Source organism: Cyprinus carpio, chromosome B12 (assembly GCF_018340385.1).
Source record: "Cyprinus carpio isolate SPL01 chromosome B12, ASM1834038v1, whole genome shotgun sequence".
In the NCBI taxonomy this organism is placed as follows: domain Eukaryota; kingdom Metazoa; phylum Chordata; class Actinopteri; order Cypriniformes; family Cyprinidae; genus Cyprinus; species Cyprinus carpio.
Genome location: NC_056608.1, coordinates 5,368,676 through 5,383,029, shown reverse-complemented (window position 1 = coordinate 5,383,029; position 14,354 = coordinate 5,368,676). Strand labels below are relative to the sequence as shown.

At 38.3% G+C, this 14,354-nt stretch overlaps 1 protein-coding gene across 5 annotated transcripts in view; it reads left to right on the top strand.

Annotated features, from left to right (window-relative positions):
- The window catches only part of LOC109063877 (protocadherin-15-like), a 192,879-nt gene that overhangs the window by 114,152 nt on the left and 64,373 nt on the right, over positions 1-14,354 (top strand). For all 5 annotated transcript variants that reach the window (XM_042735020.1, XM_042735019.1, XM_042735018.1 and 2 more), the window contains one exon: positions 5,581-5,886. In XM_042735020.1, coding sequence (XP_042590954.1) covers positions 5,581-5,886 — 306 coding nt within the window. The remainder of the gene's footprint in view (positions 1-5,580; positions 5,887-14,354) is intronic.

Below are 14,354 nucleotides of genomic sequence, written 5' to 3'. Positions count from 1 at the left end.
CATAAAGCCAATGCGAAACGCCTTTTACAACCCACTTATTTGCACATTCTAAAGTTTTTCCAAGAAAAACAGTATGTTCAGCTAGAAAAAAAGGGACTTAGTGGGTGTTTAAATGACACCCGCGAGTGCAGATTTTTGACGATTCCATTACCATCTTCATGTAAACTGCAAAAACATCATGCACATGCATATTTCTATAGATGTATACAATCCATTGGTATTCAGGTGCAAAGTTCTTCTTTACAAAGTGACATCGCCAATACAGAGTCTGACTGAGGATCGTTTTGACAATGTTGTCATCTGTACGCAATTTTTTTCAAAAATGCAAAAGAAAACTTTTGAGTATTTCATTGTCTTGTAAATCAAAATTGATTGGATGGTGAAAAATGGAGTCAAATTGTTGATAGCAAGAGGCTAAAAAGTAAGAGAGATCCATGATGTCAGTTGAAAAGAAAGTTGTTTTAAAAGTACTGCAAGTTATTACATTTTGACCAGAGATTACAAAGACTGTGGAATCATTCACATTAAGACCAGAAAAGTGCATTAACATGTCAGAAGGGATTTTAATGTCATGTTTTCTTTAAGGACAAAGCTTTAGTGATCACCATTTCATGATGCCTGATTTTGGATGCATTTGGAGTGAAATGCCTTAAACAAATTCGCTAACTTTCTGATAATCAGCTAGTGGGCCCACAACCAGGTTAGTCTGCTTGACTGGTTTCATGTGGTTGTCAGTGCAAAGTCCTCTGATTGGCTAAACAATAGTGGCATGTTGTCAGATTGTTTCTTATTTATTTTTTAACACAGTCTAGGGCCATCACAGAGACAGGTGATATATTTAAGAAAGCACATTTCAGCATGCTATTCCATTAAAAAATTGCAACGTTAATTAAAAAATTGCATTCTTTATGACCTCCTACTGTGTTTTTACAAGACAAACATCACAACACATGCCCAAACATGAGCTAGCATCGTGTGGTATTTCTGCTGTGCCCTATATTTAAGTTTAATTAACTTTCAATTGATTACTGAGAAGATGAATGCTTTCATTACCAGCTTTTGCTTACCTTAGCATGTGATAAAGAACGCACAGGAAGTTCTACCATCTCCGTTATGCTATCTTTATTATATGTTTATATATATATATATATATATATATATATATATATATATATATATATATATATATATATATATATATATATATATATATATATATATATATAAGAAGATCAGGCCCTTTCTTTCCGAACATGCTGCACAACTCCTTGTTCAAGCTCTTGTTCTATCCAGGCTGGACTATTGCAATGCTCTCTTGGCAGGTCTTCCAGCCAGTTTTATTAAACATTTACAATTAATCCAAAATGCGGCAGCAAGATTAATTTTTAATGAGCCGAAAATAAATGCACGTCACACCTCTGTTTATCAATTTGCACTGGCTACCAATAGCTGCGTGCATAAAATTCAAGGCATTGATGTTTGCATACAAAACCACCACTGGATCTGCACCCCTTTACCTAAATTCATTACTTCAGACTTATGTGCCCTCTAGAAGCTTGCGTTCTGCAAGTGAACATCGCTTGATTGTGCCATCCCAAAGAAGCACAAAGTCACTTTTACGGACTTTTAAATTAAATGTTTCCTCCTGGTGGAATGACCTGCCCAACTCAATCCCAGCAGCTGAGTCCTTAGCCATCTTCAAGAATCGGCTTAAAACACATCTCTTCCATCTTTATTTGAACCTCTAACTTTTTCGCTCACTATTCTAATTCTATAAAAAAAAAAAAAAAAAAAAAAAAAAAAATGTAACTACCTTTCTAATCTTTTTGTATCCTATCTATTTTTCTTTTCATTTATTATACAATTATAAAAAAGACCTCTATCACTAGCTTGCTCTATTCTTATTCTATTCTATCTGTTTTCTTTTTATTTATTATATTATTTAAAAGCCCTTGCTACGTATACTGTGTTTAGGCTAACTGAGACTTGTTATAGCACTTGTATATCATTGCTCTTTTGTTGTTTTTGATTGCTTCCATTGTCCTCATTTGTAAGTCGCTTTGGATAAAAGCGTCTGCTAAATGACTAAATGTAAATGTAAATGTAATGTTTGTTTTCCTACCATTTTTTTCCTTCTTCTTCTTTCAGCCTTATTTTCAGAGGGCAGTTAACCTAAGTGTTTCCAAATAACCAAAATAATGATATTCATTTAGTGCAGCAAATGAAAGAAAAAGATTTCTTGACCTTAAAGACAACATAGCTAACAGCCCATTGCTTTTATTTATTTATCAATTCCCCCAGCTGTTTTTGAACTGCATTGCCTAAATTGCTGTTGGGTAATTAAGTTACAATTTCCATGTATACATAAAACCAATTTTTTACAAAATTATTACAAAATATTTTATAAAAATATGAAATAAAGGAACATTTATTAATAATTTAAAACATTATATATATTTTTTTAATTAAATTTATTCATTCATGCATTCATCCATGCATACTGTACATTCATGCATTCATTCTGGAACATTGTATTCTGTTATTCACTCACTTATTTATTAAAGCAGTTTTAACACCAGCAGTGTTTTGAACCGCATTGCCAAAAATGATGCTGGGCAATCAAGTTATCAGTTTCAACTTCCTACTTCAAAAAGTGCAACAGAATGACAATTGATGTTAAATGTTAGCTTGTGAAAATCGAGAATACTGTTTTCGCAGAAATTCAGATGTATAATTTCATGCAAATGTAATGGAGATGTACACAGTTAATGATAAGCATTTTTTTATTTTTTTTTTGCAAAGAAAATGCATCAGTGACTCAGAGTTCTTATATTGATAATAAAACCTGTTTATGAAAGCATTTGCACACACCTGCAAAACATATGCTTTGTGCATTGCACATCATCTTCCTTATACATCATCTTCTGGTCACTGGTAAATGGAATGCTATATGTGAAACCAACAGATACACGGTTTACTTATAGTTGTCTCTGTATATTTAACTGGGATTGGGGAAAGTATTTTAATATGGAAAACAAAAACAATTTTGTTCTTAGCAATTTCATTGTTGATGAAAGTGGCAGCCACTGTAGATGTTATGCTGTGAGCTGTTAAAGGCTTTCAATTGCCATAATAAGTGTCTTATTTAGAATTATTTTGGACTGGTTTCATTTTTTCTAACTGAAGAACAGGCCACATCTTGAACTTTTCACTTTCACTGTTACTTTTGACAAGCTTGGTAGGCTTTAGAAAGCACGCTGTCACCGCCGCTTCAATTACTGTGTGCTAAAACTTTCTCTTAACCGTCTGTGTCACTGACATTTTCTTTAAGCATTTATCTCTTAATTATATATGAAACACCTCAAATTATAGAAGACATCACTGTAACTCACAGGAATGAAAGGAACATTTGAAGCAAGCTTTTATCCCTTTACTAATACATATCGTCGAGCTTGATTTTTTTGGATTCTGTTCCTTTAAACTTGGAAAATGTGGCTCTTCAAAGACCTGTCAAAGGGTCGAGACTGTCATTGGGTTTCAGCTTTGGCGGTAGTAAAAGAGTTTAGTCCCGACCCTTTGGCGAAAGACAGCATTTGCTCTATCTACGTCTGTACAATTTATAGCAGCCAGTTTCAGGGCTTATCAGAAACAAAAGCACTTTGCCTGAGTGTCAATGAGGCACTTTCATGCACAAGTGCTGAACGGATAAGAAGTGGATAACACAGTTGGGAGTTTGCTTGATGCCATTAAATCTGATATTTAAGGCCTGTCTAAATGGAGAAACTTGAGAGGCTACAGAGTGAAAGAGACGCTTTATTGATGGTCCATTTGTCATTCCCAGGTTATTCCGTTAGACTTTCTTTCTTCCATGAATCAGAAAAGAAGAGACTTTGAGGGAAATCCTAGCTTTTCCATACAATGAAGGTTAATGAGAACTAACAAAAACAACTATCAAAAATAACAAAAAGAAGTCATATGGACTACTTTTATGATTTTTTTTTATTTATTTTTTTATTTTTATAGTGCCTTTGCATCCTTTTTGAAGCCTAAAAGCTTGTCATATGGGTTTGGATGAACAAACAATGATGATTTTCATTACTGGGTGAACTATTCCTGTACTGTTATGATTTAGTATGGCTTTTTATTGGCGTCTGTGAGCTGAGTGGGGATAATTGCCATGAGAATGTCAAAGAACAACACCATGCACCTGTCTGCACCACTGCAGGGAGTCACAAATCTTGCTGGCGTATTTGTTGATTGTCTCATCACCCTGCTGATGAAGCAGGTGTCTCTAGGGGTGTGTGTGGTTTGGTGACTCCATGTGGTGACGTGTTGAAATTATAAACTAAGGTTATTGTTTCACAGCCATATGGGCAGGTTATTTCTCTCTGTGTGGGGGGCAGGGATCCCACAGTCACGGAAGACCTGGAAATATGAGGGAATTTTAAAAATTGTAATGGGAATGCCATGGGGATTTTGTACTAACAATGAACATTTTTGCAGCTTTTATTAGTATTAGTAATAGTACTTTTATTATCCCTTTCAGACAATTCCGTTTCAGTGGGTTTCAACATGCATTTCACAAAGCAAACAATACAACAATACTACATAGCAACTATTAATCTGTCAAACTGTTATTAAGCTTTTATCGTTCATTGCTATTGCATTTTTTTTAACAAATGTAACTTTGTAACATTTATCATTCAAATGATATCAGTCAATAATATTGATTAATTATATTTTATCTAACATGAATAATATGTATGTTGAAATTAACATATTAACTTAATTATTAATTAGTTAAAGCTGTAAAAGCATTGTAGTTCATGATATAAAGCTATTTTACCAAACTGAACCTGAAGTGTTACCAAAATGTCTTTTATACCAAAATTATAAAGCATACACTACTGTTCAAAATATTGGGGTAATTTTTTATAGATTGATTTTTTTTTTTTTTTTTTTTTTTTTTTTTTTTACAGCAAGGTTAAGTTAAATTTAAAATTGCTGTTCTTTTGAACTTTCTATTTATCGAATAAATGTTTTGCAGTTCCCATAAAAATATTAAGCAGCACAACTTAGGATAATGTGATACTGAATACTGGAGTAATGATTCTGAAATTTAATTTACAGGAATAAATCACAGTTCAGTATTTATCTTAATAAAAAACAGTTATTTTAAATTGTAATAATGTTTCACAATATTACTGTTTTCACTGTTTTTTATCACATAAATGCAACTTTCATGAACATAAGAGACTTCTTTCACAACTTACTAACCCTCAAATTTGTCCATAAGGGTCTTATTGAAGACATTTGTTCACTGATATAAATAAGTATATACGTTTAAATCTAATCATTTAAAACATAATGCAAATGGCATGACATGGAAATGAAATACGCCCAACAATCTCTTGATAATTTTTACTAAAAGAAATAACTGGGAATATTTAGGAAAATTCAAGTCAGGTTTAATATGTCCAGCAAGCACATCAGGTGTAATTGTCAAATATCCATATTATTTTGTCTATGTATGTCTTCTTTAAGATATCTATGTAAATGTATGCGTGTGTTCTCATCCAGGCCACTGATCTGGACCTGGGCGTTAATGGGCAAGTCCGTTACCAACTGGTCAGTCATAAAGATCTCTTCAGGATAAGCACTGATGGCAGCATCTTCACAGCTGTGCCTCTGGACCGTGAGGAAAGGGCTCAGTATGATTTGGTTGTGCAGGCTTCGGATGGGGCCAAAGACCCTCGCAGGACCACCGTCACACTCTCCATCAAAGTGCTGGATGTGGATGACAACAGTCCAGCCTTCTCCCAGCCTGCATATCACATCACACTGCCAGAAAACAGCCGGGTGGGCATGATAATCCTCAATATCAGTGTAAGTTACAAGTTACACATGTGCACACATGCCACATGCATATTCAACACATCAAACACAGCCAGATCAAAAACAAGACTCCATGAAATTAGCCTGTGGAAAACATTTCTTTGCTAATGTTATATCCTAACTTGAAAAGTCAGACATGTTTTACATTTGTAAAGTGGTTCTTGGCTGGTTAACTTATTTGGAATATTTAGCTTGTTAACCTGACTTACTGAGAGACCATTAGGAAAAATCCATAACATTTTTGTAGCCTGCTTAGAAGACGTTCTTTAAATGCATCTTTTTTCTTTCTTTTTTTTTTTACAAGACTAATCATTGTTAAATTAATTTACATTGGTTATTGCCTTATCATGAACTGAGAATGAAAAATATTTGTACTGGTTTTCTTGCTTCTATGGAACACAGAATGAGGAATTTTGGAGAAAATAGTTGCAAAGAAATAAAAATCTGTTTTCTAAATGCAAAGATCTTATTGTGAATATATAATTCATTCATAAGTTTCAAGCTGCTAAAAATTTACTCATCTTCAGGCTTTCCAATATGTAAATGAATTTGTTTCTTCATCAGAACAGATTTGGAGAAATTTAGCTTTACACTTACTCACCAATGTATCCTCTGCAGTGAATGGGTGCCATACGAATGAGAGGCCAAACAGCTGATAAAAACATCACAATGATCCATAAGTAGTCCACAGTTCTGAAGCACGAAAAAATGTGTTTGTAAGAAAAAAAATCCATCAAGACATTTTAACTTCAAACTATTGCTTCAGGCTTAAATCCATAATATTGCTTTCTCCGGTGAAAAAAGTTAAGTTTAACTTAAAAATCTCATTCAGACAAATGATCAAAATTCTGTCAAATGATGCAGTTATGTGTTCAACATTATTGACATCAATCCTCGATGTAACGTTTTAATGCATGACTATCATATGCACAGGTGAGATTTGAAAGATTCTTCAATATGTTTTCTTGTGTTTTCTATGGAAGAAAGACATAAGGACGAAGAAATGATGACAGAGTCTTCTTTTTTGGATGGACTATCCCTTTAAGCTTGTTAAAAAGTCTCTCTCTGATAATTGGCCATTGTAGCTACATGCACTATAACTGCATCTCATACAAGCATTTCTTCAATGGTTCTCAACTGGATTCAGTTAGGGACCCAGATTTTACATTGGTCATCTAGTAGCATAGTACCAATTTTTTTTATTGTACAGAACAGAATTGCTCAAACAAGGATTTTTTTTTTCCCTTTTTTTTACACTTCTCAATGCAGCGAGTGACAATGAGTGCAAATTCCTCCTGCTGAACAATAATCTACTTACTTGTGATCCAGATGTGTGTTTTTTTTTAAGACTTCTTTTTTAATATATATAGTTTGTCTGTTTCTAAGTGCTGCAGTCAATAAATCACCTCACTGTGATGAAAACGAACATCTCTAGGCTACGTATGTAACCATGGTTCCCCGAAGGGAATGATACACTGCGTTGAATGCTTTGGGAACGCCCCCATCGAGACCACATTCTGCAGCATGTGTGAAATTAGTCCAATAGAGAAGCAAGACGTCACGAGCGGGGTGATGTGAGCAACCAGGAAGCATAAAGGCGCATCCAGCAAGTGCACATTTTAGCTTCTGTGGAAGCAAGTGCGGGAGTATGGCAGGGAGACGCACCATCTCGTTCCCTTCAGGGAACCATGGTTACATAAACTCGAGACATTCCCCTTCAGGAACTCAAGCTGCGTCGAACGCTTCGGGAACGAGAATACCCACTGTGCCATACGAGCAATTCCCTGTCTGGTGTGTATCTGGCAAGTACATCAAGATGAGAGATCTTGGAACCCTGGGGTAGATGTCAGGTCCAGGCTGTAGAAATGGATGAATGTGTGCGGAGAGGATCAGCCTGCCGCAGCACAAACATATTGAAAGGCCACGTCCTCTGATAAGGCCTTGGAGGCCACCATACCCCTAGTTGAGTGCACTATGACCCCTAATGGCAACTGGAGGCCAGAGGACTCATAGGCCATTGTGATGGTCTCAACCACTCACTGACTCAGGGTTTGCTTGGTCGCTGGAACCCCTTTCTTAGGTTGACCAAAGCAAACTAATAACTGATCTGCCTTATGCCACTGGGCAGCTCTGTTAATGTAAGCGTCCAGGTCTCACACTGGACAGAGCAGATTAAGTCTTTCCTGGCCTGCTTCCTGGAAGGGAGGAGGATAAAATGCTTGCAGTACAACGGGACCCAGCGAGGAATTGTGCACTTTAGGGACATACCCGGGTCTCGGGTAGAGAAATGCCCTAGCCATGCCTGTAGCGCAACCCCCCCTGCCAATTTATGTAGGAGCCCACCGATGTGTTGTCTACGCGGACAAGCATGTGATGTCCACTTAGGTCTGGAAGGAAGTGTTTTAGAGGGATTCGTCCGCTGTTAGCATTACATGATGACAAGGAGCCCCGACACCGGGCCTTGAGACAGGAACCAAGGTTTCTTCAACATGTCTAAGGCACATAAGCATCACCACGTGAACTTGCAAGGGTCTCATGTACAGCAGGCCAAAAGATATCACGTTGGACGCAGCTGCCATCAGACCCAACAGTCTCTGATACTTGTTGACAGTGAGTGAGTGGCCTTCTCTCACTCCCTCATGGCTGTGAGAATAGCTTCGATATGAGCAGGAGACAACTGTGCTTGTATAATTGTCTAATCCCAACCCACATCCAGATAAGTGGTTCTTTGTAGTGGAGAAATCACACTTTTCTTGGCGTTCAGCCGTAACCCCAACTCTTTTATATGGGTGAGGATGACATCTTGATGCCGAACTGCCATCTGCTCTGACTGAGCTAATATCAACCAATCATCGATGCAACTGAGTATGCAGATGCCCTGGAGTCGCAACGGAGCCAAAGCAGCATTGACACACTTCGTGAAAGTGCGGGGTGAGATAGATAGGCCAAACAGCAGAACCCTATACTGGTATGCTTCGCCCCAAAAGCAAACCTCAGGAACTTCCTGTGTTGAGGAAGGATGGATACATGGAAGTATGTGGTCCTCTTGGACATAATAACAGTCCGCAGATCTGCTTTCTATTTAGAGGACCCTGACAGAAAGCGTCGCCCCGCCCCCTGATCTTTCTGCAGGGGGGTACGAGTTGTGATGCTCTGCTTCTGGGTCTGGTGGTATGAGGAGCTAGATGGCTGGGACTGCTCCCACTCAGCAGTCCCAAAAACCTGGGGGCAGCGAGAGAGGAAACGCTGAAATGCCACCGCTTGCTTCTACGCCTCCTGAAACCTCTCAAAAACAGTATCAGGCCAGAAGGCATTAGCGGGGCATCCAGGAGGAAGAATCTGTCCTTGCCTTGTAGTTCAAACAGATTCAACCACATGTGTCACTCCATAGCCACCAGTGCTGCCATGGAAGGGCCCGATGGCTCTGGCCATTTCCTTGGTGGCTTAAAGCGACAGGTCTGTGCCCCGACGCAGTTCGGCGACTATGTCAGATTCCTCTTCCTCCCTATCATCCAGGTCTTTTAGCAGGTTGGCCTGGTACGCCTGCAACCCTGCCATAGTGTGCAGACATGCCGCCGTATCAGCTTTCCCAACCAGGCTGGATGTCAGATTTACTGGCCTGGTGGGAAGCTTCGAGGCCTTCAGGGAAGATGCTGAGGGTGGGGAGATATAGCTGTTGAGTGTCTTGAATCCCGTCTTGAATCCCTCTGCTAAATCCTCTTTCGATTCCCACAATAACAGCCGGACCCTGCAGGATCGCGAACCATCCGGGAACGGAGCACATGGAGCCCTCAAGGGCTGCCTGTGCATGCTTCGCTCCCTAACAGACGACGCACAAATCGTGTGTATCCCCACCTGAGAGAAAGCGTGCGCAGGGAGGAACACACAACTTGAAACACTTTCCGCTCACCAAAGATTTTGATTTACACTTAGGCATTTTGACCTAGCTTTCTATGCAAAGATTCTCCTGACTGACTGAGTGCTTTTGCTTACACACACACACCAGAGACATGCTCGCTGAAGAGGAAGAAGCTAACATGTGCACTTGCCGGGTGCACCTTTATGCTTCCTGGTTGCTCACGTCACCCCCGCTCATGATGTCTCACCTTTCTGTTGGACTGATTTCACACATGCTTCAGAACGTGGTCTCACCGGGGTCATTCCCAAAGCGTTCAATGCAACTCGAGTTCCAGAAGGGGACCATATTTAGTCACATTAATGTAATCTGGATGGTATTTTCTTTAACCTTGTGTAGGTTTGTTATTACTTTTCAAGCATGAGGACATATACAGTAGTGCCATGAAAAAGGTTTTGCCCCCTTCCTTTTTTATTTTTTTGCATATTTATCACACTTAAAAGATTCAGATCATCAAACTTATTTTAATATTACACAAATATATTGCAAGTTAATACAAAATGCAGTTTTTAAATGATGATTTCATTTATTAAATCGAAAAAAGCTGTCCAAACCTACCTGGCCCACGTGAAAAATTTATTGCCCCCCTCCTGTTAAATCATGAAATAACTGTGATTAACCACATTATTTTAAAAAGCGTTAAATTTCAGAGTTAAATTTCACAAGCCACATGCAGGGCTGATTACTGCCAGACCCGTTGAATCAAGAAATCACTTAAATAGAACCTGTCTGACAAAATGAAGCATGTTTTAAAAAGCAACACATCATGCTGCGATCTAAAGAAATTCAAGAACAGATGAGAAACAAAATAGTTGACATGTATCAGTCTGGAAAGGGTTATAAAGCCATTTCTAAGGATTTGGGACTCCAACGAACCACGGTCAGAGCCATTATCCACAAATGGAGAAAACTTGGAGCAACAGTGAACCTTCCCAGGAGTGGCCGGCCTATTAAAATTACTCCAAGAGTGCAACGATGACTCATTCAGGAGGTCATAAAAGAACCCAGAAAAACATCTAAAGAACTGCAGGCCTCACTTGCCTCAATTAAGGTCAGTGTTATGATTCAACAATAAGAAAGAGACTGGGGGAAAAGGCATCCATGGGAGAGTTCCAAGTCAAACACCATTGCTGATCAAGAACATAAAGGCTCGTCTCACATAATCAAAAATATCTTGATTATCCCCAAGATTTTGGGGCAAATATTCTGTGGACTGATGAGACAAAAGTTGAACTTTTTGGAAAGGTGTGTCCCGTTACATCTGGTGTAAAACCAACACAGCATTTCATAAAAAGAACACCATACTAACAGTCAAACATGGTGGTGGTAGTGTGATGGTCTGGGCCTGCTTTGCAGCTTCAGGACCTGGACGACTTGTCATAATTGATGGAACCATTAATTCTGCACTCTATCAGAAAATCCTGAAGGAGAATGTCCGGCCGTCAGTTTGTGACTTCAAGATCAAGCGCACTTGAGTTATGCAGCAGGACAGTAATTCCATAACACACCAGCAAGTCCATCTCTGAATGGCTCAAGAAAAACAAAATTAAGGTTTTGGAGTGGCCAAGTCAGAGTCTGGACTGAGATGCTGTGGCATGACCTTAAACAGTCCATTCATGCTCGAAAACCCTCCAATGTGGCTGAATTAAAACAATTCTACAAAGAAAATTGGGCCAAAATTCCTCCACAGCGATATGAAAGACTCTTTGCCAGTTATCGCAAATGTTTAATTGCAGTTGTTGCTGCAAAGGGTGGCACAACCAGATTTAAGGGGCAATTACTTTTTCACATAGGGCCAGGCAGGTTTGGACATCTTTTTTCCCTTAATAAATGAAATAATTATTTCAAAACTGCATTTTGTATTTACTCGGGTTATCTTTGCGTAATATTAAAATTACTTTGATGATCTCAATCTTTTAAGTGTGATAAATATGCCCCCCCCCCCAAAAAAAGGGGGAAAAACCTCTTCATGGCTCTGTACCATACAACGTGTCCATACATGTGCAACATGTGCAACATGTTCACCATTACAGGGCTCTAGACCTAATTTCTCAATGGTGCGACTAAAAAAAAATCAGAGGTCGCAGCCATTCGAGGGAAAAAAAAAGTCTCAGCTACTCTGAAAGTCTCCCTGTGGTTAAACAACAGACACTAGTGCCCTGCATTTCAGCCCGAGCCTGACGGACCCCGACTTTTTTACGACCCTTGACCCGGGCTTCAGGATAATTTTCACATCATAGTTCAGACCTCCCGCCTGTTTTAGGCTTCTCCTTACTTTTATATTTTAGACGTCTATCAATTAGTGATTAAGTTTTATTTTTTTGTTTTTTTTTATTGATTCAAAACCGCGATTTGAGACATTGTGATTTGCTAATCGCAAAAGCCTACGATATTACTCTGTTCCAGAGCATATGCATGACTGCCAGCCTTGAGTGGCAGTCTTACCAACCAATAGAGTGAGCGCACCTCCGTTCTCCCCAGTCAGCACTGCTCTTGCCATCTGCGTAAACTCCCACCATTAAAAAAAAAACAAAAAACCAACAGCGGGAGAGAGACAGAGTGGGATTATGGCATCTACAGGGTCAGATCAATAGTTAGGCAAATTAAAACTAAAGAAAAATGTTATGTAACTTAAGCTTCGAAACGACAGACAATGAAAAAAAAAGGTCATTTGCCAGAGCTGTATCACAATGTATATCAAGAGCATCCCTTATTGCATGTTCGCTATTCCCAATTCAGAAGACCGCACACACAGCCTATGTCTCTTAAAGCTCCTCATACTCGCTCCTCTCTTCCCCACGCGGTGCGTAACACGCGTCAAGGACGAGCCATTCATACTTGCCGCACTCACGCAGCCTGTCTCGTAACGCTCAGTTATATTGGCGCACGGCCCTGCACCGCAAATCTCCACGAGCACATCTGGCAGTATGGATGAGGCATGACGCACGCGTGCAACCTGTGTTGACTCGTGCCTGGCTCCGCGTTTAAAACGAATGTAAATTCAGTCTAACTGCTAATTTCACTTGGATGAAATTAAACATTCAGCACATTTTCCACTTGTTTTTAAAATCCCAAATACAGTTTAACATATGTAATACTTTAATGATTGACTAAAGAAACACAGTTCTTTATTTATATAAAAATAAACAAATCTTTCCAGTGAATTTCAGTAATTAAGTTAATTCTGTAAAAGTAGTTATACCGTTATAATCTTGTCTTCTGAAAAAATAAATAAATAAATAAATAAAAAAAATATAGAACCCCTCCCAAAACACAATTGAAAATTGAATGGATTTCAGGGTTATAATGGGAATTGTATTGGTTTTAATGTAAACTATAATGGTGTCTATTTGATGGATTCTATTGGTAGGATGTAACATGGCAGATGGCAACCAATAGAACAACAGTAATTCCTCTTGGAATAATGCCAAAAAACAAAAAGGAATTTTGTAATGGTTTAATGGAAACTGTAAGATTTTCTGCTTTTTTTTCAGCAGGGTAATGATACTCATACTGTGCTGCACATTATTGACAATATTGAGCTGAAGCTTGACTTTGCAAATGTAAAATTGCAAATCAAATTGCAATCGCAATATCTGTTAAAAAAAAATCGCAATTAGATATTTTCCCCATATCGCACAGCCCTACTCGCCATCTCCTCAGACGCGCCTTTAGAGAGAAGTGAGTGTTTATTTATTGTTTTTGTTTTTAATGAGTTTTTGTTTTCTATTTGTTTTATTTTGTTAAGTAATCATTTAAAGCTTTCTATAGATATATTTATCATGTCTGTGAGGCAAGTTTTCACTGAGTTTTGGTTCATTTTCACTGAGTTTTCTCATTTTTCGGTTCAAGACGAGATGGAGAAAGCATATTGTGTTTGTTTTCTTTATTTTATAAAAGCACAACGTTTTGTTGATATTCTGAGTGCACACAAATAAAAAACCCTTTGCAGTTACGAATGATGTATTACTCTTACCTTTATGTGCAAAAATGACGGCGTATCCACTGAAAAAAATGTTTTGTTGTGTGATCAAGAAGGCCAAACTACAGGAGTTGGCAATCCGAGGGGCATGTGACTGCAATCGAGGATAGTCCATAAGACATTGAGCCATGAGATGTTCAGTTTGAAGCCCTTAAAACATTTAATTTAGATTTTCTTGTTATTTCATTTATCTTGAGATGTTTTAAGTTTAAATTTCAGGTCATTGAAGCACTTTAAGCACCAACAATTTTTCAGTAAGTTACCTTTCTTGTAGAAGTGTGCTTCAAATAAAGAACTTTATGTTGTCCAGATTGTTACAAGTCAATATTGCCTATATGGACAGCGATTTAAAAAAGAAAGTGAACTTGTAAAACTGCAATGTTAAATGTGATGTGGTCGAAAATTTGGGTGCACCTAACTTTTGTGCTGGTGCACCTAAGAAAAAAAGTTAGGCACACCAGTGCAACCAGTGCAAAAAGTTAATCTAGAGCCCTGCATTACACTTGCAATGAGGAGCACATACGTACTTACAAGTCCTGTTGAACACAAAAGAGAAAAGAC